This window comes from Stigmatopora argus, chromosome 15, assembly GCF_051989625.1.
Source record: "Stigmatopora argus isolate UIUO_Sarg chromosome 15, RoL_Sarg_1.0, whole genome shotgun sequence".
Lineage (NCBI taxonomy): Eukaryota > Metazoa > Chordata > Actinopteri > Syngnathiformes > Syngnathidae > Stigmatopora > Stigmatopora argus.
This window is the reverse complement of record NC_135401.1, coordinates 165907-193862: the sequence shown is the minus strand read 5'-3', so window position 1 is coordinate 193862 and position 27956 is coordinate 165907. Positions and strand designations below refer to the sequence as shown.

At 53.0% G+C, this 27956-nt stretch overlaps 2 protein-coding genes across 7 annotated transcripts; one reads left to right on the top strand and one right to left on the bottom strand.

Annotated features, from left to right (window-relative positions):
- Positions 1-29: 29 nt before the first annotated feature.
- Positions 30-23170, top strand: daam2 (dishevelled associated activator of morphogenesis 2). 3 transcript variants are annotated; one of them, XM_077620342.1, is made up of 26 exons: positions 31-324; positions 11493-11740; positions 13148-13237; positions 14079-14153; positions 15102-15196; positions 15302-15635; positions 15740-15850; positions 15927-16030; positions 16133-16199; positions 16309-16426; positions 16509-16647; positions 17280-17338; positions 17448-17635; positions 17699-18028; positions 18119-18226; positions 18503-18532; positions 18654-18760; positions 18837-18921; positions 19034-19140; positions 19234-19322; positions 19442-19610; positions 19768-19875; positions 19991-20051; positions 20136-20267; positions 20363-20533; positions 20623-23170. In XM_077620342.1, exons 2-26 carry the CDS (start codon positions 11573-11575, stop codon positions 20872-20874), a joined length of 3297 nt encoding a protein of 1098 aa, XP_077476468.1. In that variant the 5' UTR covers positions 31-324; positions 11493-11572; the 3' UTR covers positions 20875-23170. The 3 variants fall into 3 exon arrangements, with proteins under 3 accessions (XP_077476466.1, XP_077476468.1, XP_077476467.1); XM_077620340.1 differs by having other exon boundaries at positions 30-324; positions 17448-18028; XM_077620341.1 differs by lacking the exon at positions 31-324 and adding an exon at positions 9957-11328 and having other exon boundaries at positions 17448-18028.
- mocs1 (molybdenum cofactor synthesis 1) lies at positions 22665-27956 on the bottom strand. Of its 4 annotated transcripts, none has more exons than XM_077620344.1 (11): positions 27595-27956; positions 26305-26407; positions 26038-26205; positions 25774-25938; positions 25612-25673; positions 25378-25489; positions 25166-25278; positions 24970-25080; positions 24781-24901; positions 24656-24703; positions 22665-24469 (listed from the first exon to the last, which is right to left on the bottom strand). In XM_077620344.1, exons 1-11 carry the CDS (start codon positions 27781-27783, stop codon positions 23613-23615), a joined length of 2049 nt encoding a protein of 682 aa, XP_077476470.1. In that variant the 5' UTR covers positions 27784-27956; the 3' UTR covers positions 22665-23612. The 4 variants fall into 4 exon arrangements, with proteins under 4 accessions (XP_077476470.1, XP_077476469.1, XP_077476473.1 ...); XM_077620343.1 differs by having other exon boundaries at positions 26305-26410; positions 27595-27955; XM_077620347.1 differs by having other exon boundaries at positions 24321-24469; positions 24617-24703; positions 26305-26410.

The following is a 27956-nucleotide window of genomic DNA, read 5'->3' as shown; positions in this document are numbered from 1 at the left end:
GCAGCGCTTGCTTGCTTGCTTGCTTGGAGAGTTAGGGATAAGGGGGCGTGGCACCACTCGCTCGCTCGCTCCCTCGATCGCTCGCCGTGCTGCCGTTTCCGAGCGACTTTGACAGACAGAGCCTCTGTCTCTGTCTCTGCCTCTGCCTCTGCAGCCCAACATCATTCTGTGGAATGAGCGGCCCGTTCAGCGCACGCACCGCATCGTGAACACGACCGCCCGCCCGCCCGCCGACACGACAACATCAAGGGATTATTATTATTATTAGAGATTATCACTACCGTCGCCATCCACAATCCGCTTTCTCCGTCAGCCGCCCAATCGGTAAGCAACCTCTTTGATTTCTTGTCTTCTGCTTTGCGCTTCTTCTTCTTCTTCTTTTCTCCAGCGAGGCTGCAATTGACGCACGTTGGTGTTGCAGGTAACCAAACGCTTTCTCGCTTGACACCGTTTATGCTTTAGCTCATCGCATTCAGGCCACTCTAGAGTTGGAGAAAAAAAACACCAAAGCAAATCAATCCAATGAAATCGTTAGCATTGTGCAACAGCTGTGTGACGCGACATCCTTTGAAGCTTTCGTGTTCGGAGGATGCCAACGTTAGCTCTCTTCAAAGAAAAACGTCTCGCTATGCTAGTGACATTAGCTTCACTATACGAACATCATCATCATCATCATCATTATTATTGGCGATCGGATTGTTCGTTCGTTTTGTGGTTCTTTTTTTCCTCTATCTCGTGGAACGCCGAAGAGATGCCTTTGCTCATGGGAGTGGGTTTTCAATGGGATTCTAACGCGTCGAAATGGGACCTAGTTCCGCCCAGTACCCATAGAGGGCGTTCTACAGCCTCCCTATCGATCCGTAGCACAATTGTGACCTGTCAGTCGTGTTGCCGGCCTCCTATCACTTCTCTAAACCACCATTTCACACTAATTATATCATAAATCTAAGACGACTCGAGTTATCGGTTGAAGGAAAGCCGCTTGTAGACCGCTTGGACAGATGATGACAGAAAGTGTCATGGAGCTTGGAATGATTTGACAGCAAATCCACCATTCATTCGGTGGATGGGAGCAACCACGCCTCATCATGTACACTACATTTTTTGTGTGTCAAAGAATAGGAATGTAGGCTATAGTGTTCTAGGTCCAATGATTGTGGGCCGCTAGAGGCCATGCCTGAACCGTTCTTGTCCTGTCAATGCAAAAAATCCGGCAAATGCTGTCCGTGTCAGTGCCCCTTCGCCATAATCGTCCGTGTTGATCTCTGTAAAGGCTCCCGTTCTTCTTATTCGGGGAATGGCGAAGCCATGACAATTCCTGCGCTTCCTTTCTTCACGCTGGCAGAAATGGATCAAGGCGAGCGCGCTTTGTTTTGGCGCTTCCAAAAATAGCAACGCGTTCAGCGTGTCTGCGTTGGCCTCCGTAGCGCTTAAATCGCAATGGGCACCAGTGCAAGAGGACGGGGAGCTATCATGAGCCCTTTAATCCCACCCAACATCTGCCCGTCCGGCGCAGCGCCAACGGACGCCGCCCAGGGGCTCGGCCGACCGACGGATCGGACGGGCCGGCTTACAAACGGCGCGGCGTGCCCGGCGATAGAGCGCATCTGGCCACGGGATCCAGACTGTTGTTTGGGAGGCCGGCTTCGTTGAACCTCTGACATTGGCTGGCTTGCCCCGGCCGGAATCCCACGTCTTCCTCTTTTTGTCCGCCAGGACCGGCGGATTCCAAGCGAGGTGGCGCAAAACATTTCAAGTGGTTTAACCCATACGAACATAGCGTCTCGTATCGGCGCCGGCCGGCTTTGCCCTCCGGTTCATCCGGAGCAGCTGCACTTTGGCAGCGGTATTTTTAGGTGGAATGTTTTGATTATCCAGCACAAATCCTCATCCAGCGACAGTACCTGGATGTTTCCGAAGGGAGAGCAAGCGAGCGAGAGAGGAAAGAAAAATAGGTCGGGTCCAAGAGTAACACAGCCCCTTGGCTGACTTGAGAGCCGCTTCTGGCATCACCTTTTGGAAGTGCACATGAGCGGGGGTGTCGAGGTGACTCGGAAGCCAAGTTAAAACTCTGTTTTCATTGTGAGCCCATGTTTTTGCTTGACTGGACGCTGAGCAAATGTTTGCCATTCTTATTCCAGCCCACATTTTGCCGAAATATGTCAATTGACCAAAAACGGACCCCCCAAAAAGCCTTTTTTTGTTTGAGACAGTCGACATGGCGAGCATTTTGCGTCCTTTGTGATCACGGAGACGACACGTGTCATTAACTTTGGTCGTTAGTCACGGCGAGCGCCTACGACGTCTCGCTAATTCGAATTTCCGGCCCGGGCCAGGCCGGGCCGGCGTGGCCGCACTGGCTTTGCTGGCTTGGCTGGCCTGGCGGCTTGCTTGCATGTTTACTGCTGCTTCTCTGGCACGGAGGCTAAGAAATCTGCTAGTAATTAGCCGTTAAGGCATAATCTTATTCCAGACACAGCGTGTTGTGTCTGTTAGCAAAGGACCCCCCGCCCCCGGCACCCCGGCCCACCAAACCACCGCCCCCCCCCTGGCCCCTCCTCCCAGTCCTTAGTCATCGGCGGTGTTTATGACCTCCTGTCCAAAGCTAACTCTTAACACCCTGACTTTAACTTTACGAGTGCAGGCAAAAATAGCAAAGCGGATGGTCCTCGGCTTTATTATTTTAGCATCAGGCAACTGTATTTCTGGCGCCCTCCCTCCACTAATTTTCCCATTCCCATAGCGTACGTTCGCACTAATATCAGAAGAGGAGTTTTACCGTAGTGTCCCCGAGCCGTCCGTCAGGAAGCCACACGCTGGCGTACAAATGCTTACGCGATCTGGCCGATGTACGGCATTTCAGTAGATTGGCCAAAATCGGCACTTTTTCCAGTTGTGACTGAAACGATGGAGAGTTACCGTTCTTTTTTTTTTTTTTATGAAAACATTTTGACCCATTGGGGTGTAAGAATCAATGATCTACTTCCTTTTATTTGAATGACTTGGGATTGGCCCCAAAAAGGGATCCTGGCGTAGTGCAGCGTCATGTTGTTTTGTATTGTTGTTATGAGTGAAAATCTCGTCGCACGTTAATAATTGAAGAGCCAAAGATTGCGTCTCGGTCGGCCGTGAGCCTCCATTTTGGTCCTCCCGAATGGGAAAACATTGTTTACACATTGTGGTCCGTTACATAACATGGTAGGGGACTCGGACCAACCAACAGCGACCCGCTTTTTCTCGCCCTTCAGTCTTCCGAGTGCCCCTCTTCTACCCCCAGATGCGCCTTAACCATTTCCAGACTGCGGTCCATTCAAATCTTCAAGCCGAGCCCTGGCGACCCGCTCTTTGTCGTCGCGATCTTGGCTTAAACACACTTGGGGCGCCGTTTTGGGTAATGTTGAGAGCAGAACATCCCATCTTAGATCTCCCGCCTCCTCGCGCTGAAGCTCAGAAAAAAAAATCTGCTCTCCAGAGAGAGAGAGAGAAAGAGTACATTGGTTCTCTGGGTATACAAATAGGAGGACAGATTGGTTGGGGCTTCCATTTGGGACGCTTACGCTTGATACTTTGCTGAGCACAAAGCGGCCCTTTCACTCGCCATCCGCCGCACATGTGGAATAGTTTATCAAAAATCCATCACGTCAAGCCCGCAACGTTGTCTTGCCAACGGTGGCCAACGGTGGCCAACGGTGGCCAACGGTGGCCAACGGTGGCCAACGGTGGCCAACGGGTTCCCCTTGGCCCAGCATCTGAAATTCGCCGTGTCGCTGACCGGAGCGCTTCAAGTTGGAGCCGCTGCAACTAGCCTCGTGCTCCTCACATACAATTAAAAAAAAAGAAGAATCATGGTGACAATATACAAATACTAATCATGGTTTCCTTTTATTTATTTCAAATGTTCTCGCCGCTCGTTTGCACTGGGAATGGAAATGGCCATTTTGAGGCAACCTCCTGGTTTCTTCTATCTGGAATAATAACCCTATTTCCACTCTGAGAGTTAGCAATGAAGCTAATATGGTTTAAGAGGCAATTTGGGTCTTAAGAACTATTTGCTTTATCAGGTGTCTGACAAGTTAAGGTCAGCGTTGACCGGCCGTGTCAAGTTCTAGGAAGCCTTTTTCTTTTTCTTCTTTTTTTGCACCCTAACACGGCATGCCTGCCCGTGTGACATCATCTTCTAAACAGCACAGCTGGGTGGAGATAAGAGAGAGAGAGAGAGAGAGAGAGAGCGGCTTGCATGTTTATTTCTTGTCTTTCTGCATTCCTGCTTCTTATTTATAATATCCCGCGTGGTGGGGGTTACTTCTATAAAAGGAAGTTTGAAGATTTTCGCCCAGGCGCTGGAACCGAGGCATGCAGATACGGTTTTTCCCCTCAAGATGTCATGGCTCTTGAAAGATGATTTTGATTGAGAAAGGCACCGCAGGGGCACCGCTACAGTTTAGAGTTTAGTTAGAAAATCCAGGATTCCATAGCGGGCTCCGACCTGGAGTTTGTCCCTGGGGCATGAGTGGGTTTTCTCTGGGTGCTCTGCTTTCCTCTCAGTTTGCACATGCAAAAAAACAACAAAAAAATGAACATGACAGCATTTTAGCCTGGGCATAAGTATGGTCATAAACTGGTTTCCCTGTGTTATTGTAAGCGTCAGTTCTTCCTCATTCCTGGCTTGTTTTTTCTTTTTCTTCCCCGTGTGAATTGGTTTGTGTTTGATTGTGGGAAAATTCCCCGACATTGGCGAGAGTCCCCTCGCTGGGCTCTCTGGTGCGTCCGTCTTTTCCCCGGAGGCCCCACAACGCCCCCCCCTCGACTCGCAGAGAGCGTCCGTGGTTTCTCTGGCTTCTTCTCCCCTAGCAACCCTTTCGCTTCCATTCCGGAGGCAGCGAAAAGGCGCCGGCTTTATTTATTCTCCGCTGCTGCCCCGGCAAGAGACGATAGCGCGTAGAAAGTAACGCTTGGCTTGAATAAATCACTTTGGATTGAGAATGATGCGCAGCCACGCACGGATGTCACTCTGTTAGCTCGTAGCGCTTGGGATTGCGCTTTTTTCTATTGCTCTCCCCACAGAGCAAGTCTTTTTACCAAAGCTTGGATGTAGGCTTTTTGTTGTTGTTGTTGTTGTGGTAACGTATAACGAAGCTCAATGGAATGGCCTCATTAAAACCCACGCCGTCGTCTAGCGACTTTCGACCAAATGGTGACGCTCGGTCGCGGTCATCTCGTCGCGCTCGACAAGCGAGCGAGTGCCGTCGGTCGCCATAAAAAAAAACGATGACAAACGGCTCCGTTTTTTGGCTATCAAGTAACAAAACAGACGAACGTAGATCTGAACGATGGGGCCCGGCCCGGGATCCTTCAACGCCGGTCCTTCTTTTTCTTTTTTTTCTTAAGCGAGCGAGGGACCGCCGGCCGGCCTGCCGGGTTGGAAACAGCTAAAGCATTCAGAGGCCTGCTGAATAGAAGGCTGTCTCCGGAGAGCCCCGCTAAAATGCCTTCTTTGGCTTTTATCCCGGTGGTGGAGAGGCAGATGGATCTCCAACGGGCTGGCTGGCTTCCAATGGACCCTTGAAAAGCAAGGTGTTTATTTGTACGGCGCGCTAGCGTACCAATTAGCCGTTTAGCCGCGCTGAGCGTCCGTCCTCCCCGAGGCGACGACGGCCATCGTTAATGTCGTGCATGATATAGCCTCCTGTCAAAAGTGCCCCTTATTCCAATCTCCTCGGTTTTGCAGATGGGAAGCGAGGAAAGCCGTTGCCACATTTTTCCTCTTCCTTATCATGTACACAGGTTAGATTTGGCATGTGGACACCGGGTGACCCTTAGCGTTCCTCGCAAGCCGCTCCTCTGTAAAAATGGTATTGAGGCAGGGTTAGCCTGAGGCAAGCCCCATTGCCGCCATTTCAGACGATGAGGCAGCTTAAGCCCCCCTTCTCCGATCCTGATCCAACGCACCCCTGTAGCTCCACGGTTCCAACCTCGCGGCCACAAGTGGTGCGTACTAATTGCCTGAAATAAGAATGGCTTGCGACGGGATGGCTATCAACTTAGGCACTGAAAATCCAGCCACGTTCTCAAATCCTATTAGTTCATGGGAATTAAGCTAGATTTTCCACTTCATCGGAATCAGTTGCACCTACTGTCAACTGGATTAAAAGACAAATGACGACGCCCAGCCATGTGCATTCGGTCGGTCGAAAAGTACATGAGATCAAGCGCCGTCTTCGGTCGTTCAATTACGCCATTAAAATGGTCTTGTTTGCGGCTTCTTTTGGCGTCCTTAGCGTTGTCGTTGTTACAATTTGGATTGGTAACAGAGAATCCACTGGCTGTGGTTGTGTGGGAAGATTGAAATCCATTTTTTTTTTTAAATCTCACCCTCTAAAGCAGGGGTGTCAAAGCGATTCCGCCTATGGGCCGCAGTGGGTCCTGGTCTTTGTTCCAACCGATCCAGTGGCGACATTTTAACCAATCAGGTGTCTTCTAAACTAAGTAGCACCTGACTTGAATGAACTGATTACACTTGCCAAAGGTATCCTCTTGATGAGTTGGAATGAAAACCTGCACCCACTGCGGCGGGCGGCCCTTTGAGGACCGCTTTGACACCCCTGCAGGCTGCTCTAAAGCCACGCTCGCTCACGCCAACCCTTGACTTCAATGTTCAACCCCTTTGGCTCGCGAGCCAAACATTGTGAAGAACATACGAAGGAGGAGGAGGAGGAAGGAAGCCAACACGCAGCAAAGAAAAGTGCAACATTTTTGTTCCACGGCGCAACGGGATAACAATTGTTGGCCCGAGCGAGCGAGCGATCCGAGCTCTCCGTTCAAATAGTTGCGTGGAATTGAGAACAATGGCTGTTTATTGTACGCCACCAAAACGGATGCCTTCACTCCACGCTTGACCCTTTGTTTCCTCCTATTTTTAAGGAATATATATATTTTTTCCATGCCTCCAGCATCTATAGTGCTTCCAGTGTTTAACGGTAAGAGTGTTTTCAAAGAGTAAAGTGGCCCGTTGCGCCAGACCGAAGCTCAATCAAAAGGTCAGAAGAGCCCGAGCAGTTTTGCACCTGTTGACAGGGGGCGCCGCAGCGCGCCGCAGTGCGCCGCAGCAGGCAGATGTCTTCCAGATGTTCTTGTCTCTCAAGACTACTGTGGCGTATTTACTTCTTCTGTGCGCTTGATGTTTGGGAGGTGAAAACATTTAAAGTGGAAAGTATTGGAAAGACCTCATTTACAGTATTGCCAGTATTTTCAGGTTGGACTTCCCTTTTGGCCAAGCACCCCCCCCGGAATGCTTGGCTTGGACTTTTGCCACCAATGTCAGCACTGAAATGGAGTGCCTTGTTGCCGCTTCCCTCGTTGGCACTTAGTATTGCCGGAGCCATATGAAAAACATCTTTTCCAATGGAAGAAGCATCTGGAAAAAGAAGCAGGCCCCCCACTCATCCATTTTTTCTTCTTCTCAAGTTGGCCTTCCTTTCGCCGTCTTGACGGAAGTCCTAATTTGGTATATCAAACATCTGTTTTTGCAGTGGCCTCCTATCGTTAGCGGGCGGCCAATCGGTGTGGGTTAGACCTCTGAACCTGCCCGCTGGCCCCACCAAAACACGATGGGGGCCCCCCCTTCCCGGCGAAAAGTCCGCCACGCTCGCTCGTCGTCGTCGGAATCGCTTTCTCTGTTTTGCCGAGGAAGCGGAAAATGCCAACGAGAGCGGAAAAAGCTGCCCAGGTGCACTTATGTGGAAATACGGCAGTCGGTTCCCGTCACGGGCGTCGGGGGGGAAATGCAAACGGCGCCGCTAGTAAACGTGGGTGTCGTTCGTTGCGCCGGCCTTTAAATGGCTTCCATTCAGAGCTGGCTCTACGGAGTGAGTAGTGACAATTTCCATCCTTTGCACATCAAAGTGGCAAATGACACCATCTTTTCGGAGCAAAACAACATAACAGATGACCATCTGGCAACCATCTTGATTCTTTATTTTTTTTTTTTCCATCTGGTAAAAAAGCAGACAAATAGCATGTTTGTACGTATCACAAAGGGCCCACTCCCACCCTAAATCCACATTGACCTACTGCGTCCAAAGTACCGGCGTGTTACTCTTAAAGCCCATAGCAAAGAGGGCTGATGATTAAAGGTGGGAAGAAGAGGCGGCGTCTTGGAGAAGAAGCATGGACATCGTCTCCGTCCGTCGGCCCAAAGCCGCATCTGGTGGCATTTTCCAGTTGCCGCTTTGTCTCCCCCCGTGGCGCATTTTGGCAAAACGGCATTGCGTACGGCGCCACGTTGCCGTGAACGTTGAGGACTCTCTCACACTCACTCGGGCCGCTGCCGTCGGCACTCTTGGGCCTTTTCATATTTTATTGAGCATGATTGATGTATGAAGGGCCCTCTGCGGAGGAGCCGGAGAGTGAGGAAAGTTGGCGTGACTCCGGCGAGAGACCCTTGAGCAAAGTGTGCGCTGGGAACACGTGCCAAAAGCTCCTTCAAAATGATCATTTGGGTGGGACGGATGACGCTGGGGTTTGCATTTTGGACGTCAAGCGCTCGAGTCCAAGCGCAGAAGACCGGCACGCCAATAAATAGATGTGAAGGCCTTGTGTCCTTGGTGGGAAGTCCCCACTTTGACTGACACCATTGTGCCCGTGACCCACTTTGTGGGGCTTTGGACGCGTCGGCCCTCTTGGAGTGGCGTGCCTCAATAAGTGTCGTATTGCTTTAGGCTATTTAAAAAAGAAGAAAAAAGTGGCGGTGGGTAGGTGGGTCCATTCGTAGGGGCTAGCCCAATTTGTGTGCCTATAATGGGCCTAGCGCGGGATTCCAGGCATAACCCGCAAGTCCCCTTGTCCTCGCCGTCGCAGCTGCTGCTGCTGACCTCACACTGGGCCATGTGAGAACAGCCCGCTCGGTCCAGGCGCCATCCAATCTTTGTTTGAGGACCGGCCCGGTTGGCGCGTCGCCGGCGGCGTCCAATCCATTTGGACCCATTGTTCCAAGGTGGGCCAACTGGATTTGATGTCTGTCGTTGTCAATACGTATGGATGTGTTGTGACTTTGCAAGCAGCCTCTAATAGCTTTCTTCCAGTTGAAGGTCTTCCTACTGTTTTTAGCACATGAAAGCCAAACCCCACTACTGACCGAGCCTTCCACACACCAGGAAGTGACTCTTGAATCAAACTTGACCACATTTAAAAACATCTCAGGGGGGAGGGAGGATTCAAAACATGGCATCTGCCTCCCACCCACCCCCTTCTTCTTTTCCCAGTGGCTTGTTGTAGTTATTTCCTTTTGATTAGCCTCTTGGCCCCGCATCGCTCGCTCGCTCGCTTGTTTTCAAGTAGGCTAGAGAATTCCGACGGCTCGTTAAATCGTTGAGTAGCCCGACATTTAAAATGGCAGCGTCTTCATAAAGCGGCGTATACATGGGGGGCTTCTCCGTGCTTTGGCAAAGCCTTCAACTTTGACGTTTTGTGTCAAAACAGACGCACGGGGTTGGCCCTCAAAAATGGAGACGGGCCAAAATCCGCCGGAAGGCGGAGAGACGAGTCGGGAATGACGACGGAGTCTCTTTTGGCAGCTACTAAGCAACGCCAACTTCCAATTTGGCTTCATAAAAGAATGTCCAGTGTTAGCCACTGTGTCTAAATTGCAAGTCAAGTCACATCCACCCACTTGGATTTCCCCCCCTTACTTTATTCGGGTAACGTCGGTGGAAGGGGTGCTTTTTACGTGCCCGCTCTTCAGAGCCTCTATCTGATTGTGGGATTGTGGGATTGGAAGGAAACAATTGACCCAGTGGCAACAATTACGGCGGCTAAAAAGGGCCGGACGGTGGGGGTGGGTGGATGAAGGAAAGGGAGGGAGATTGGGAGGGAGTTTTGCTAATGGGGTTTCCGATCCTCCGAAACGTCTTTGAACAAGCACGTAGGCAATCCCGGCCGGCCGGCCATTCCAATTTGGTCCAAGTGTCGTTATGTCTTTTGGAAGTCCATCTTACTGTGGGGGGCCTGCGTGACAAGCATCTCCTGAAATGTCACCTCCCAAAGGCCAAGGGTCAGACGGAGGAGCGCACCGTCTGTCTGCGTAATCACGTCCGTCCCACGGACAACGTCGTCCGTCTTGGCGCCGAGCTCCACACCAGAATAGTAGGGTGGCGTCACGCCTCGGGAATTGGAGTCGGCCGTCTCATTTGGGGCGCTGACGTTAAGCTGGACTTTTGCCCGCTCCGCTCTTTAACCATCTCATCGGGTCGTTTCTGCATCACTAAAAAGAAACAAGCTGAACGTAGGCGTCGTCACCACCGAATGGGACCCCCCCTTGCGGGTGGGCCGTCTAGGGTCAAGTTATCCGTGTCCCAAGTGATTAGGCTCAGAGTCAAGTGAGGATCACCAATGGAGGCTCGCCCCATTCCACATGGGAATTTTGGCCAGGGCAGTCGACCGGTTGGAGAACACGGAGAATAGCGGCACGAGAGAATGGATGTGGAATCCCGTCAGCGACCTTTGCAAAGCGAGGAGAAAAGGTCTTTCTTTGCAGCCTACGCACAGGAAGTGTCCCAAGCCAAGGAGCCATTTGAACAGGCCACAATTCCAACGCGCAATTCTTCCCTCGGAGTGAGTGAGCGAGCGGGCGTTCGGTGCCGAGCGAGCGCCTTCATCAAACATTCACCGGCTAGCTATTGATTCTATTTTTAGTTTGGCCACGGACGCCTCCGCTCGACAGATTGAGAGCGAGAGAAACGACGATGACTTGAGCTCACAGAATGTCAAGAGGTAGACGGCGTTCGCAAATTGCCGTCCATGTCGTCCGTTCCTGGCTGGCTCACCTCGAAAAGAATCAATACGCTACCCGATGGATCTTTCCGGTCCGGTTGTCGCGTCCGCTCGTGAAAGTCACGAGTTGAAACCGTTTCAGTCTGCACTCCAGCACCCCCAAGTATCTCCTCGCGCTCCAATAGCCTCCGTGGCCAACACTTTTGTCTCCCTAGGAGGGCTCGACGTCACGTCAATTCTGCATTCTTGCCTTTTTCTCTCTCCAATTTTTGCAATGACCGCCCATATTGTTTTTGTCGCCTGGAGGAAATCCTCTGTGGCGTTGCCGTTGACTCGCGAGCTGCGTTTCCTCTATTGAAAAGTGAAAGGCGAGGAGGAGGCGAGGAGGAGGCGAGGAGGAGGCGCCATTGTACCTCCCGGACAAGGGCGGCCTTTGTGGAAGGGTGCCGTCCGTCTCTGTTGTCACATCTCTGCCTCCACAAAATGAAGGGCGTCCCAAAAAAAATTCATATTGTTCTTTTTCCAAGGTTTTGCCGGCACTTTCGCTCCCTTTTTTTAAATGTAAGTAATAATAGTTTCTAGGTGAATCTGTGTGAGGCCAGATTCATACGAAGCCGCTTTAGCCGAGCACTACTGGCTGTAAAGTCCACGTATGTTTTCCGGGACCTCTTGCGCACCAACCAACGGTCTCATCTCTTCTTTTTGTGTGTTTTTTCTCTCTCCAGATCATGCCACCGAGATAGCGGCTTCCCCGAATCTGTGGGCTCCCACTCCAGCGTTAGCGTTAGCGCAGCGCAGCGCGGCCATGCCCCCCAGGAAGAGGACCCGGGCGGGCCTGGGCTTCCTGTGCTGCTTCGGCGCCAGCGAGCCCCTGGAGATCAACCTGAAAGACGCCGTGCCCTTGCAGCTCCTGGAATTCAGCGCCCCCATGCCGCCCGCCGAGGAACTCAACGCGCGCTTCTCGGAGTTGGTGGTGAGTGGCCGCATTTCCATCCAGCTTCTTCTATCCCGTTTGCATTGGGGAGGGGGGGAAAAAAGCATCGGAGGATTGGAGTCGTTAAAGTTCACCGCTGGCCGATTGGGCCAAAAAGGAAATTGAACGATAAGGTCCGTCCGTCCGTCGGCGTGCACGTGACTGCCGTGAAAATATTTCTTTTCATTTGTAACATGACTGGACCGTCCGCGTCCAATCGAAACGCTCTGGGTAGCCCAAGGTATGCCTTCTTCTGCCTTTGGAGCAGCAGGTGTACAAATATTAGCTCTGCTTGAGATGAATTCCCAAATGGAGCGGCTCCACTTGGTTTGGCTCGGCGGAGAAGCTCAAGACAAAGTTGCGCAAAGTCTGCCAAGTCGGAGAACTATTTGGTTTTCTTTGCTGGTCGGAGCGCCAGAAGACTGGGAGGTCACGAGGGGAGGCCGTGTGACGCAAATCCGCATCGGAAAGGCATTTTTCACATGAAGGGAACTGGAAGAAAAGTCCAAGAAAAAGAGGATGTCTTCTATCCACTACACACACACACACACACACACACACAAACACACACGAGTCCAATGTACCTGTAATTACAGAAGCCAATTGGTGAGGCAATGGAGCGAGCACCTTTACAGCTTCTGTTTTGCTCCTTTGGCCATTCTACCATTTAAAGCTCTCCCCGGTTTAAGCGTTACGTAAAACCCTTAAGTAAATAGGAACGTCCGCTAAGGGCTGGAATCTGGCATTCCACGGATACTTGACTCCTTTTTTTTTTTTTTCACCCAGCTATCTCTCCCTCTCTTCCATATCAGTCATTAAATGGAGAGGCCTAAGGCAGGGGTGGGTGGCCGGCCAACTCCCAGGACGCTCCCGGAGACCCCCTATCCGGTCTCCGGTCCGTAAACCATATCTCCCTCCACCGACACACCTGAATCAAATCGTCTGGATGGGAATCGAGCTTGTGGACAGCTTGCTGATGAGTTGATCATTTGATTCAGGTGTGCTAGAGGAGGGACTGGACTGGACTGGATGACGGGGGCTCTCCAGGACCGGACTTGGCCACCTTTGGCCTAAGGGATGGCGTGTGTAGCCGTCCGCCGGTGTAGTCTTTTTGTGCATGGCCTGGGGCGGATGGATGGGACAATCTGCACCCTCTCCAAACGAAGCTTTTCCTGCCTCATTTCCTGGGCTCGTAGGCATTTGAAAAGGAGCAAAGAGAAAGCCACCATGTCTTGAGCCCTCGCTCTGGAGACAAAGAGTGTCGGCCTATCAAATGCCATATTTGCTCCTTTGACCCCGTTCAGCCAGGGCCAAGCCTTTAGGTTCTTGTTCTAAATGCAGGATGTACGTGTTGTCGTTTGGGATGGATGGGAAAGCCTCGTAACGGCCAAATGCGTCTCGTTGCAGGACGAGTTGGATTTGAGCGATAAGAACCGAGAGGCCATGTTCGCTTTGCCCGATGAGAAGAAATGGCAGATCTACTGCAGTAAAAAGAAGGTGAGTCACGCACGCTCTCCACCTTGTTTTTTGCCTCCTTTTTGTTGTTGTTGTTGTCGGACGTAGAATGCCGGCCGGGGGTAAACCCCCCACCCCCCCCCCCCCCCCAACCCCCCCCTTCCTGCACGGGGCTAAAGCTCGGGGCTTAGCTGATCCGATGGGCTCTGACATTCTATCGGAAAAAGAGTCAACGCGTGCTGCTTTGCGGCTTGCGCAGCAGGCTTCAATTACTTATCGGGAGAAGAAGAAGAAAAAAATGGCACTGCGTGCGTGCGTGTGCGTGCGGGTCTCGTGGGGAAACTCGCATGTGTGCGTGCGTGGATTATTCCTCATTAAGCAGCAAAGGTTTTCCATTTTTTTTCAGCGCTATTTTTCATTGGGGATGCCCCAAATTCAAATCATGATGATTCCAAATGTCTACAAAAAGTCTCCCATTGAAACCCGTTTTTCAATTTTTGCTTTTTTTTTATCATCCGTCGCTTTAATCGGACCAATGTGAAATGTTGTTTGGTGCGTTTCTAAACACGAAGCCACCGCGGTTTGGCCCCGTGTCGTCCTTCTGAAAGGACAGCACGGCGACCATTGGAAATGCCAAATGTTGTTTGCTCCATCCTGTCTGCGACGCGACAAACACTAGTTCCCTTGTTCCTCCCCCGGTCGGTCGGTCCCGGCCGGTCGTTCCCGGCCGGCCGGCGGCGCTTGAATAGCAGGCCGATATACGTCGCAAACCGATTTACGTGGCCAAAGCTCAGACATAGCTAACGCTTGGCTTCCGTCACCGTCGGTTTCCAAATCCGGAGTCCACTCAACGTTTGACTGGTTCTCGTGTCCCCCCCGTTAGGAACAAGAGGACCCCAACAAGCTGGCGACCAGCTGGCCGGACTACTACATCGACCGAATCAACTCCATGGCTGCCGTAAGTTTGTGCTACTCACTGCCAGTCAATGTACTTCCTGCCTAAATGACAGTCTTGACAAATGTCAGCTGTGCTCCTGCCTCCAGATCCAAGTAGGAGTTTATGGTTTTTATTTTCCCCCTTTCCTTGGCCACGCCCCCCTCCCGACATGGTGAAATTCCTTCCGAGCGACCCCAGCATTCTCCCACACTCTGATGACAAACAGGCCACTTTTACAAGGAAAAGTTGAATAGCTGAATAGCCCAATTGATTTGTTTTTTTTACCAACGAAAACAACAATTCAGTGGTGTCGCTTGGAGTTTTTAAAGCTTTTGGCTGCTGCAAAACTCGTTGGGTCCGGTGGCAAATGGACCCGTTGGCGGCGAGTCCCCCTCGTTTAAAGGAAGTCTCCGTCAATGGCAGGCGCTCCGATGACGCAGAAGCCAAAGTGACAGTAGGAAAGGAAATAAAATGAAAGTAGTAGAGCTGGGTGAAAAGAATGATGATGATGGAAAGGAGGAGCTACCGGATTGGCTTCTCCCTCCGCAGACGGCATCTCGTCAAGAGAGCGCCAACATCATTTGGAGTTGATTTGTCGGCCCATGACGTGCCGTCTTGGCCGGCCGGCCGGCGTGGGAGAAGTCCTCGTTCAGTAGCCCGCTTATTGGATGAGCTCATTTTGGGGGGGGGGGGGGGGGGCTTCCAAGTCCCGGCCGGCGGCGAGATGAGCTAGCCCAGCACAGCCAAAAAACGCCTCACGTCTGGGAAATCCTTATTCCTGACTTTGCAAACGCCTTGGAACCCTGAACAATTGGATGAGTTGATCTTATTGTCGGGGATCAACGCTTCGGGGCGCCATCTTTCTGTCTATCCGTCAATCAATCCGTCCGGCTCACTCCAAAACCAAATTGGTAGTTTTGAGGGAATTGGCCGTCCTGACACGGCGGCCTGTTTTCATCATGTCTCCAGATGCAAACCCTGTTTGCCTTTGACGAGGAGGAAATGGAAATGAGGAACAAGGTGGTGGAAGACCTGAAGACGGCCCTTCGAACTCAGCCCATGAGGTAAGTCACGCTTAGGAAGCAACCGACACGGCGTTGGCCATTTTTTGGGGGACCAGTCTTTCACTCTCCGTAACCTTTTTTTTTTTTTTTTTTTCCGTCCGTCAGATTCGTGACGCGCTTCATCGAACTGGACGGCCTGACCTGCCTCCTGAACTTCCTGCGCAGCATGGACTACGAGACGTCGGAGAGCCGCGTGCACACGTCGCTCATCGGCTGCATCAAAGCGCTGATGAACAATTCTCAGGGGCGGGCCCACGTGCTGGCCCACCCGCAGAGCATCAACACCATCTCGCAGAGCCTGCGCACGGAGAACGTCAAGACCAAAGTGGCCGTGCTGGAGATCCTGGGCGCCGTCTGCCTGGTCCCCGACGGCCACAAGAAAGTCCTGAGGGCCATGGCCCACTACCAAAAGTACGCCGCCGAAAGGACTCGTTTTCAGGTGAGACGGGGTCGGGACCGGGACCGGCGGACGGGGACGGACGGGGACGTGCCAGGGGCCCGACCTCGGTGACGTTTTCTCACCTCCGGCGTTCCCCCTGGCAGACCCTGCTGAACCAGCTGGATCGGAGCACGGGGCACTACAGAGACGAGGTCAATTTGAAGACGGCCATTATGTCTTTCATCAACGCCGTGCTCAACGCCGGAGCGGGAGAGGTGAGACGTCAGCGACCGAGTTACGATGGCACGTTTTCCGGTTCCGCCCCGTGATTTATTCGTTGCCCCTACCCAGGACAACCTGGAGTTCCGGCTCCACCTGAGGTACGAATTCCTCATGCTGGGCATCCAGCCGGTCATCGACAAACTCCGAGAGCACGAAAACGCCACCCTGGATCGGTGAGCCCCACCCGGCGGCCCAACGGCCTGGCTTTCTTTCCTCCTTTTTTTTTTTTTTTTTTTTTTGTGACGTGACGACCATTCACCCCCCTCCTCCTTCAGGCACTTGGACTTTTTCGAGATGGTCCGCAACGAGGACGACTCGGAGTTGGCCAAGAGGTTTGACACGGTAAGCACGGGAGGGAGGAGCGGCGGGGCCACGCCACGTGACCTTGGAGGAGCCGCCGTGGGGCCACCTGACCTGACCTTTTGACCAAAGTGCCACTGTTTTGAAACAGAGCCACGTGGACACCAAAAGTGCCGGCGCCATGTTTGAGCTGGTTAAAAAGAAGCTGAGCCACTCGGACGCCTACCCGCACCTCCTCTCCATCCTTCAGCACTGCCTCCAAATGCCGTGTAAGTTCTCCTTCTCCTTCTCCTTCTTGAAATGTGTCCAAAATGCGGGCGTCGGATGCAAAACGTTGTTGTGACTTTTCAGATAAGCGCGTCGGCAGCGCCACGCATCACTGGCAGCTCCTGGACCGGATACTTCAGCAGCTGGTCCTGCAGGATGACAAGGGGGAGGACCCCGACCTTTCCCCCCTGGACAACTTTAATGTTAAAAACATCATTCGCATGTAAGTCCAGAGATTTTGTCTCTATGGCGGCGGCATTCTATTCCGGGCAATCCTTTTCAAAAAGGACAAGGAATGAATGTCATGCCTATCATTTGAATTGGACTCGGACGAGCGCCGACGTCATTGGAATGCTTGCATTCCGTGCGTGGCGTGGCGTGGCGTGGCGTGGAATCCCTGTACTCTCTCTAGCGTGGTGCAATGACCACAATTGCTTAGCATTTGAAATGTTTCTACTCTGTTAGTGACATCTTTTTGTTGTTGTATTCTCTCAACTGAACTCCAGCCAAGGCTCCAGCCGATACTCCAGGTTTTACTCAAGTCTTTGGCCCAAATAGCTCCCCACCTTTTATTAACAATAACAGCCTTTTGGCTTTCCAGCGGCTTCCTAATTTTCTGCGCTTAACCACCAAAAGTAGCCCAATGGTTGACTTTAACGGATTGAACCACCCCCCCAAATGCGTCTTAACTGGGCAGCGCAGTCTGTGGCCTCTGCGTCAATTCTGGGCAAACGCTGGGCTCACGGTCCAAAATGATGGCCCTGAGCCCAATGTCCAGGCTTGACAATGTTGGACTGCATTTGCATCCCAGTTATCTGTTTTTTTTTTTAAATCCGAAATGTCGGTGTTCCCCAGGCTGGTCAACGAGAACGAGGTGAAACTGTGGCGAGACCAGGCGGAGAAGTTCCGCAAAGGTAAAGCGCCGTCGATGGCGCCGGCTGGCCCTTTTGGACGCCGTAACGTTTTTTTGTTGTTGTGGCCTTGCGTCCGTCCGTCCGTCCGTCCGTCCATCCGTCCTTCCAGATCACCTGGAGCTGCTGGGCAAACTGGAGCGAAAAGAGCGAGAGTGCGAGACCAAAACTCAGGAAAAGGAAGACATGATGAAGACTCTGAACAAGATGAAGGATAAACTCCAGCGTGAGGGCGTGGAGCTCCGTTCGGCCCGGGAGCAAGTCCTGGACCTTTCCACGCGAATCAACGACTGCGTGGCGGTAGGTGGACGACTTGCATTTGGGATTTTGCCGTATTTTACTCTGTCTGATTTTGACCGGCAGGTGGGCGTCCCGACGGCTTTCCCGCCGCCTCCCCCGGGAGCCCCGTCGGCTCCGCCTCCTCCGCCGCCGATGACGACGGGGGGCGGCGGCTTTCCTCCACCTCCACCTCCGCCTCCTCCGCTGCCACCGCCGGCCTTCAACCGTCCACCGGTCCCGCCCGCCCCTCCTCCGCCCGGCGCCCCGCCTCCCCCGCCGGGAGCCCCTCCCCTTTTTGGAATCCCGCCTCCCCCCGCGCCGGCCTCTCTGAGTTCGGCCAACACGCTTCGCTCCAAGTCCATCCCTCAGCCTTCGCATCCGCTGAAATCTTTCAACTGGGCTAAACTAGGAGAGGTGAGCCATTTTGCGGCGTCCAATCCATTTTCCCCCAAAAAGTGTGCCACGGTGAGAGCATTAATTTTTGTGCGCTTCGGTCTCCATCAGCACATGATCAACGGCACTATCTGGAACGATATCGACGACCTGAAGCCGTTCAAGATTCTTGACCTCAAGGACATCGAGAAAATGTTTTCGGCCTATCAGAGACAGCAGGTTGGTGTCGAGATGGTGCATGCCTCGTTCAATGCTCGTCCACGGCACGTGCGCGCGTTCTGCGCGTTCTGCGCATCCCACGTTCCTTCCTTTCGTAGTGCTCATTTGGCTTTGTGGCTTGGCAACTTTCTAAGAAAAGGCCTTTTCTGGCCCATTTCTTTTGTCATCTTGCGTTTGGCCCAAAGTGACAAAACAAGCTGCGTGTTGTGCTCGGCACTATGCTAATCCACCGCGCATGTGTTGTTTTTTTGTGTCTCGGCGCTCGCCCCCCGGCAGGACCTGCTCGCCAACCAATCCTTCAAGCAGGTGAGTTCCACTCTTGAGTTCTTCTTCCTCGTCGCTCTCCGTCATCATGGCGGTCCCACGTGGTTTAACGAGAGCCCAAACTCTTCACGCCTCCCTTCACCTCTTCCTTTCTTCCCCGCAGAAGGAGACGGGTTCCATGGACGACATCTACGTCAGCGCGCGCAAAGTCAAGGAGCTGTCGGTGATCGACGGCCGGCGCGCGCAGAATTGTATCATCCTCCTTTCAAAGTAGGTCGTAGGGCGTCGTGTCTGCGCTACGGGGACGGACGAGAAAAGCATTCGATTCAATTCAATGTTTGTTTAGATTAAAAATGAGCAACGAGGAGATCAAGAGGGCCATCCTGGAGATGGATGAGCGAGAAGAGTTGGCCAAAGACATGCTGGAGCAGGTGAGAAAACGCTGGCTCCCAAGGGATGGCATTGCGCCCCGTTGGTTGGTTGGTTGGTTGGTTGGCCGGCTCGGAGTGAGTGGTTGGTCTCTTTCTATGTGCGTGTGTGTAGTTGCTGAAATTTGTCCCGGAAAAGAGCGACGTGGATCTCCTGGAGGAGCACAAACACGAGCTGGAGCGCATGGCCCGAGCAGATCGCTTTCTCTTTGAAATGAGCAGGTACGCCCAAAAAGGAGGGCGTGGCTAAGGTGCTCCAATGGTGGTCCAATGCTCCAACTTGCCCCCATTTTTTGGATTTTGCTTTCCTCTTAGAATTGACCACTACCAGCACCGACTGCAAGCTCTGTTCTTTAAGAAGAAATTTGCCGAGCGCCTGGCTGAGACCAAGCCCAAAGTGGAAGGTGAGAAAAGGAACGCCGGCTAGCTCGTGTGTGTGTGTGTGTTTTCCCGTTTGGGCCTCACGTAGCGCTTAGCCGTAGCATTTCTCTCGATTTACTTTCTCCCGGATGGTCCCGCTCAGCTATCCTGAACGCCTCCAGAGAGGTGGTCCGAAGCAAGAGGCTGACGCAGATCCTGGAGGTGGTCCTGGCTTTCGGCAATTTCATGAACAAGGGCCAGCGGGGGAACGCCTACGGCTTCAAGGTCTCCAGCCTCAATAAAATCGTCGACACCAAGTCCAGCATCGACAGGTGACTTCCTCCACTTTGCCACCCATGGCGTCAACAAAGCCTCGAGCTCCGTGACGTCCGCGGAAGCTCCTCCTCCTACGCCCGCCTACGCGCATTGGAGGAAACGTCGCCTAAACGTCCCTACGTTTTTGTCTTTTTCCACCGCCCGGCTGGCCAGGAGCATCACCATGTTGCACTACCTGATCATGATCTTTGAGAAGAACTACCCCGACACGCTGCACATCCAGCTGGACCTTAACAGCGTACCGGAGGCCGCCAAAGTCAAGTGAGTTCTCGGTCACCTCCCATCCTGGCGCCAATGGCTCAAAACGCCGTTCGCGGAGGACATTTGGTTTCTTCAAAAACAAAGAAATATTCACGTGTTCTCTTTTCCTTTCCAGTTTGGCCGAGTTGGAAAAAGAGGTGCACAGTATCAAAAGTGGACTGAAGGCTCTGGAGGCGGTGAGTTGACGTTTTTATCGTTAGCCCGGCCCGGCGGCGTAGACTAGCGCTGACGCGCGCTGGCTTTTGTGGTTCCGGCGCCAGGAGTTGCACTACCAGCAGAGCGGGAGTCGGGAGCGCGGGGATAAGTTCGCCGCCGTCATCGGCGACTTCATCACCGTGGCCGGCTTCGGCTTCTCCGAGCTGGAGGAGCAGTTGAGCGAGGCCAAGGACAAGGTGGGCTTGAGTCAAAAGGCTTGGCGGGCTGGCTAGCCCGGTGAGCATCAGGGCTTTCCACCCGTGCATTGACCTGACCGCCACCCTGCGCGCAGTTCGCCAAATCTCTGAAGCACTTTGGGGAGGACGAAGGGAGGATGCAGCCCGACGAGTTCTTTGGCATCTTCGACACCTTCTTGCAGTCGTTCTCCGAGGCCCGCCAAGACCTGGAAAACATGCGGCGGCGCAAAGACGAGGAGGAGAGGAGGGCCCGTCTGGAGGCCGCGGTGAGACCCGCCCGCCGTCGTCATTTGCACGTGGCGCCCTTTCCGTTCACAAATGATGGTTTTTATTTGTATTACTTTTGGCTTTGCAGCTCAAGGAGCAGCGGGAGCGAGAACGGCGCTCCAAGAAGAGCGCCGGCGGCGGCGGCGGCTCGGACGAGGCGGGAGGGGAATTCGACGACCTGGTGTCGGCCCTGCGTTCCGGCGAGGTTTTTGACAAGGACCTGAATAAATTGAAACGCAACCGCAAGCGCTCCGTCCACCAGCTGGCCGAGGACAACGCCGCCAATGCCGCCAACGCCGCCAACGCCCGGGAACGGGCCGTCACAAAAGTCAACTACTAAAAGAGGTCAGAAAAAAAAAAAATTCAAAAGTCTTCCCGGCGTGAGCCGTCCCGCCGTAGCGCCACGTGGACGCCGGGCGGACGCCACGCGGGTCCAACGCCGTGACGTTCTCGGCTGACTTTTGAGCAGCTTGTCCGCCCGCGGCGGCCCTCCCTCGCGGCTTCCTCTTGCCTCCCCGGCCGGCCAGCCAGCCGGCCAGCGAAAGAACGTGGGGAGAATGGGAAAAGAGCCGGCGTCCGGACACGATTCCTATTAAAAGAGTTTTGTATATTTGCCATTTGTGGTTGGACGCTCGCTCAAATGGAGTGATGAATTTCTCCTTTTCTTTTGGTCTCGTTTGCACTGCGGCCCTCCTCGTCCGTCGTCCGTTTGAACTTTGGGCCACCACCGACGGATATGCTATTTCCAACAATTGTAGCCATTGGAAGTGATCTAATATGCATTTGCAAACTCTCCTTAAATGTGATGCTGGATGCTGCAATACTAGTACTTTGCTTTCTGGCCACTAGAGGGTGTTGTTTCGATGAAGAGAGCAGAGGACTTAACAACATTGGCACAAACTCAACCATCATTTCCTGAAGTCATGATTCATTGTATTTCATTTTATTTGACTGCCATTGACGGCCCTAGACGTTAATGACCCCTCCCCCGTCCTCTCTCTCTCTCTCTCTCTCTCTCTCTCTCTCTCTCTCTCTTCTCTCTCTTTCTCTCTTTCTCTCTTTCTCTCTTCACTAGTCAAATGGGTTTGGACCTCTAGCTCCGACAATGGCAGTGAATGTGTTTGTATGATTTGCACAACGTGTTGTTTTAAAGCACTTGCAAGAGCGCCAGAATAGTTGTGGCCTCCGATGGGCTTTGATAGTCAGTAGCACAGTGGGAAGTGGGGGAGGAGGGGGGGGGGGCTTACAATGGCAAAGCACTTGACCCCACTAGCACTTGGGGTCCATTTTTGCGACCGGTAGAGAAAACGTGCTATTTTCCCGGCTTTGCTTCTTCTGAGCGCGTGTTGACCTCCAAGTGCCTGGAACCTTCGGTAGCGTTCGTTCCTCTCTGCGCGCGGCGCGGTGCCGCTGGTGGATGCAAATGACTGATTTCAAGCATGGACTCTTGCCCGCCGCCGCCGTCGTCAATAATGGCCGGATCCCAGACACAAATGCCCTACTTTAGCTTCTCCATACTGTAATATAATTTTTTTTTTCCCCTCACTTCTCCTATCTCCGAAAGTAGCGCCGCTGACCGTTATTCTATTTAAACGCCGCTTTCTGCTCTTTCCACTTGACGGGTCATCCAGAGCTTTAACCCCACCTTGTTTACTGCGTCAGTATTATTACACCCACCCGTTTTTGTTTTGGAGGTTCATTTGGTTTTGGCCATTGACTGGCTGAGTCACACGTGCAAATCCAACGGAAGGACACGACGGTAGCTTTTTTTTTTTTTTTTCAATGCACTTTTACATGGGACGTTTCCATTTGCAATGTTTTGGAGGTTTTGATTTCTTTTGAGCTGCGAAGGGTGCTGCAAAAAAAATAATGAATGAATTAAAAAAAAAAAAAAAAAGAGGACAGGAAGGAGCAAGTGATTGGTACTCCGGCTGGACCGCTGGCTGGCCGGAAAAAGAAAAAAAAGAGGGATGGGAGACGGACGGGATTGTGGACGATGCAGACCGTATCTGTCTGTGTCATTGACATTGGCTTGTTTAAAAAAAAAAAAAAAAAAAAAAGGAATGTTTTGTTCCCTGTCCAAGTGTGCACTCAGTGTCAAACTGCTTTCACAAAGAGGCGTGCACAAGCTGTGGTGCAAGAAATAACCTTTTGGACAGGAAATTGATCAAATAATAATAATAACAATGAATAAAACACCGTGTTATATACATCACTTTGCCTGAACAATATTGCACCCACTTTTTGAGGATGTATAATTGTGAGCAGTCCGTATTTTTTATCGTTGAAAACAAGTACCCTTCACGGAAAGAAAAAAAACAGTATTTTCTACACCTTTCTTGATGTTTGAGATGAAACTAAAACTCCATTAAAAATTGAGGAATGTTACTTTTTCCTGTAAATTGTACCTCTATTTATTTGCCTTATTTAGTTGACTCTATTTTGTACGTACACGCAGCATTACACGAATGATATCTTCAATATATGATTTATAAACTGTGGTCCGTGTACGGTGGATAATATTGAGAAATGTGTAATAATGACAATGGGTTTTTGCTATCATTTTTTTTTTTGTATTTTTCCCCCCTTCATCCTGTCTCCTTTGTAGGGTTACAATAAACTTTTGTCCCTTGCCATCAATGCTTTTTCCTTCAAACACAAAAGCCGGCCGGAATACTATAATTTAAAAAAAAAAAAAGACCATTTCTAGCAATGGTGGCCAAGTCCGGTCCTGGAGAGAAGTCTCTTTTCCATGTCACCCTAACCCACCGACACACCTGAATCCAATTATCGGGATCGAGCTCGTGGACGGCCTGCTTGCTGATGAGTTGCTCATTTGATTCAGGTGTGCTAGAGGAGGTGGATATGGAAAAGAGAGTGGAAAGCGAATCTCCACGACCAGACTTGGCCACCCACCCCTGATGTATGGTAAGGCTTTTATTGGAGAATTTTTGCCTTTCTATCTCCATTTATTGGCATACTTTGCTGCTTTAGCTAAGCCGACGCCCCCGTCCGTCCTCATGCACAACCTAACTTCAAACCCTCGGGCAGGCTGGGGATCGCTTATTATTATCATTATTATTGGTCGCTTTGGTGGACGGCGAGCGCTGACGGTGCCGCACAGGAGGCGGAAGGTCGCACAAAGTCCTTCTTCCCGCCGGTCTTGCTCAGCAACTTGATGTCGCCGATGACAATGTCGTGGCTCACGGCCTTGCACATGTCGTAGACGTTCAGAGCCGCCACGGAAACGGCCGTCAGCGCCTCCATCTCCACGCCCGTCCGGCCCGTGGCGCGGCACGTGGCCGTGATCACGGCGGCGCGGCGCGCCTGGTCCAGGCGCACGTCCACCGACACGTGGTCCAGCGCGACGGGGTGACAGAGCGGGAGCAGGTCCCAGGTCCGCTTGGCGCCCGCCGTGCCGGCCAGCTCGGCCACGGCCGTGGCGTCGCCCTTGGCCAGGCGGTTTTCCCGCAGCAGCCGGAAGGCCGCGGGGCACAGGAGGACCACGCCGCCGGCCGTGGCCGCTCGCCGCGTGGGGCTCTTGCGGCCCACGTCCACCATGCGCGCGCGCCCCCGGCCGTCCACGTGCGTCAACCGGGCCGCCGCCCCGTCGTCCGCCGCCGGGTTGGAGCGCGCTCTTGTTTTTACGGGGATTCTAAACGGCGGGCGCCCCAGACGACCCGCTTTGGTGTGATAGCGGCGTGGGGCGTGGCCAAATTCCATCTCAGACCGGCGCAGCAGCGCGCCAATCGAGGCCGGCGCCTTTTTCCACGGGTCGAGACGGTCGCGCGCTCCGTTACGCGCCGATGTCCGGGGGAGGGGGCTCGCCGCTCTTTCGGGGACCGCTTCGGCGCCGGGCCGCGGCTTCGGAGATTCTTCCGCCACGCCCTCGGCGACAAAGTGGAAAGCCCTCGGGACGGCGACGGATGAAGGGTCTGCAACACCAGAAAGCACAGATCTCAGAGCGGGCTCTTCAAGCCGCTCGCTAATTTGCTAGCGTGGAAAATGGTCAAGTAGCGGAAAGCATTTCTCTGGCAGTCCGTCGGCAAGCCGTCCAGCGATTGGACAGAGGATTAGCTTACGACAGACTTTGTACTTTGTCCAGCTGGAGCGTCACCCACCGATGAGGATCATGGGTCGGTTCTTGCTTTGGGAGATGTTGAACATGCCTGAAAAGCCACGACTCGGTTAACGGCGCTCTGGAGGCCGGAATAGGGGATGGACGGACGGACGGACGGCCTTTCACCTGCGTGCCGCTGCTTCTTCCTGCCCACCGCGGTGCCGATGATCTGCAGCAATTGTTCTTCCGACGCACCGGAGCGTAACGCGTCTCGCAAGGACACTTCGGAGCGGCCGAACAGACACACCTGAAAGACGAGGCGTGTTACGGCGGCTGCGACAACAACAACAAAAAACTCTACGGGTCTTTGTTTACCTTGAGGTTGCCGTCCGCCGTGACGCGCAAGCGGTTACACGAGCCGCAGAAATGCTCCGACATGGAGGTGATGAAGCCCACCCGCCCTCGGAAGCCCGGCACCTTGAATGTCTGTCAGGAGACGCGGACGGGATTTCAAGGGTCAATCGCACTGCATTTTGGGAAGAGCGTCGGAGAAGAGGACTTAAAGTGCCACCTTGGCCGTGTCCGACTTTCCCGTGGGAAGCCTTTCCAGGTCGGGCCACCGCTGTCGAATGCCATCCAACATCTCTCGGTAGCTCACCATCTTCTGGAAGTTCCATTTGTTGCCTGAAAAGGGACGAGAACCCAGAGGTTAGCCGCCTGGCGACACGCCACTGCTCTACTACGAAGTCATCCAGCCTCCGTTGAGTCAACGGTCAGACCTACCATCGAACGGCATGTATTCGATGAAGCGCACTTCCAGGGGCTTCTTCTCCGTCAGAGCCACGAAATCCAGCAGTTCGTCTTCGTTGAGGCCTCGCATCACCACGCAGTTGACCTAGATTGGACCCGAAGCCGCCAATGAGTGAAAGAGCAAAGGACAGAGAATTAAGACAGGCACATGTGGACTCCACTTGGTTAGCCACTTGGTTAGCCCGCAACAAAGAGACAAAAGTGCACCTTGACGGGGTCGTAGCCCATTTCAATTGCCCTGTCTATGCTTTCCATCACCTTGTGGAAGCCTGCAAATGAAGATGAGCAAAGTTTCAACGGGGCTGACTGGCTTCGCCGACGCCGATGGTCGGTCACAAGTACAATGAGATTTCAAGAAAGAAAACCTGCCTTTTCGCCTGACAATGAACTCAAACTTGGCCGGGACGAGCGAGTCCAAGCTGATGTTGATCAGGTCCAGGCCCGCCTCTTTGAGCCGGGGCAGCAGCCTGGCCAGGTTGACGCCGTTTGTGGTGACCGCGATGGTCTTCAGACCCTCCAACTTCCTCAATTCGGCTGCATCCGCCACGACAGAGTAGGAAAAGGCCGTGGGCGATCAGACCGACCGACCCAAAACAAACGGCGGGGGGAGGCGCTTTACCGGAGGAGCCTTACCCACGATGTCCAGCACGTCGGGCCTGATGAGCGGCTCCCCTCCGGTGAGTCGGATCTTGTCGACGCCCTCTCGGACAAAGAGGCGGGCCAGGGTCAGTATTTCGCCGGTGGTCAGAAGCCGGTCCCTCGGCGTCAGCCTCACGCCCTCCTCCGGCATGCAGTAGCGACCTGACCAAAAGGACGGAAAGGACGGCTCGCCATTTCCAGTCATCGAGTCGCCGCCGGGGACAGTCCCGGGTTCCAATGATCCCAAAAGTGTGGACTTACAGCGCAAGTTGCATTTCTCCGTCAGGGAAATGCGCAAGTAGTTGTGTCTGCGGCCAAAGTTGTCCGTCAGGAACAAGGCGGGGGTTGCGGGGGCCTCTCGGACCTCCTCCCGAAAGAAAAAGACACACCACGAGAGATTCGTCGTGACAAACGCGTGACCTTTCTGCGCTTAAACCCCCGTGAAATGTCTTTTTTACACTGGCGCGACAGAAGCCGCGTGAGCGGCGTATCGATAAGTTGGCGATAAGACGGTCTCGGTCGTTGGACTTTCGCTGCGGCGGAACTCGCTCGACTCATCCGAGCAACAAAAAAAACACGGAAGCGTCGACGGCAGCTCGGCGAAAAGCTGGCTAATCATTTAAGCGATGGGCTCTGACGGCGACCTTTGCCTGCCAAACACTTTTATATAGTGGTTGTTTGAAAAGAAAGGCCAAAGCAAGACTTTGGTCACACGCGCAAAGTCTTCATGGCAGGAATTCGCCGGCGCCGGCGCCATGACATTGGTTTTGCGCGCTCGGGAGACACAAAGACAATCTTTCAAAAAGCAAAAATTCCACTGGGGATAGTGTACTTATTCAGTAAGCCGGGCTCGACGGATGATGATGGGCTAATTTATAACTTAACCTCTAAATGTTCGGTCGGTCTTTGGTTACAAGAGGTGTGTATACAAAAGGTTCATTACAAGAGGTGCCAAAATGTTCACAACGCTCCACTGATATGATGCAGGATTTCTTTTTTTGTGCATTGAGGAGAAAATGTCGAGTGTGTTTACACTTTCTCCAATAAGACGACAATGTAACAGCACCCCACTTCCGAGTTTAACCAGCTTAGTGACATTGCCTAACTGTGGCCGGCCGGCCGGCGCCCACTCACGAGCACATTGGAGGGTGTTGCGTTCGAGTCCATCACGGTGACGATATTTCAACGTCTCTATTCACTGGCTCGTGTTTATTTTTATTTTTTGTCACAGTTTTAATTTAGCCCACATCCACCTGAGGTTAGCCTGGTCTTGCCCTGCCCGCGGGCATCCAACTTGACCGTCCACAGTGAACCACCTCGTAGGGTAGAGGTTCACTCACCTGACTTTGGTGCGGGCAGGCGCGGACTCGATTCCCGCTGGTGGCGGCGGTATGATTGGTCGTTTGTATCTCTGTGTGCCCTGCGACTGACTGGCGATCAGCCTAAGGTCTAGTCTACCTTTTGCCCGACGACAACTGGGTTATGCTCCAGCATCCCCCCCAACCACGGTGATCATGAAACAAGAGTAATGACAGTCATGAGAGTTATTACCTGTATTTTGGCAGAGGCGTTGGATTCGGGGGAAGCTAAAGTGGAATCCCCAAGTGGAACATTCTTGTCGTGAGACGCACTCGCAAAAGTTTCCCGAGCGGCTCCTCGAACGGACTCGGCCAGAAGTTTTCGACCGCGACGCAAACTCTGGCGGACGTCACAGAAGCCGCGGCTCAGGTTGAACGCCATGATTGGTGCTCGAGATCTTCGCCGCTTGACATGTGTTGACTCGCACTGGACTCCGGGGCCCTGCCAGGAGGCGGGGCGAAGTCAGCCAAAGGGCGGCGTCCTAGGAGCCAATAGTGGGACGCTACGTCATATGGCGGTGCACCCTGGGAAATCCATTCTCTCGGTCCAAGCGG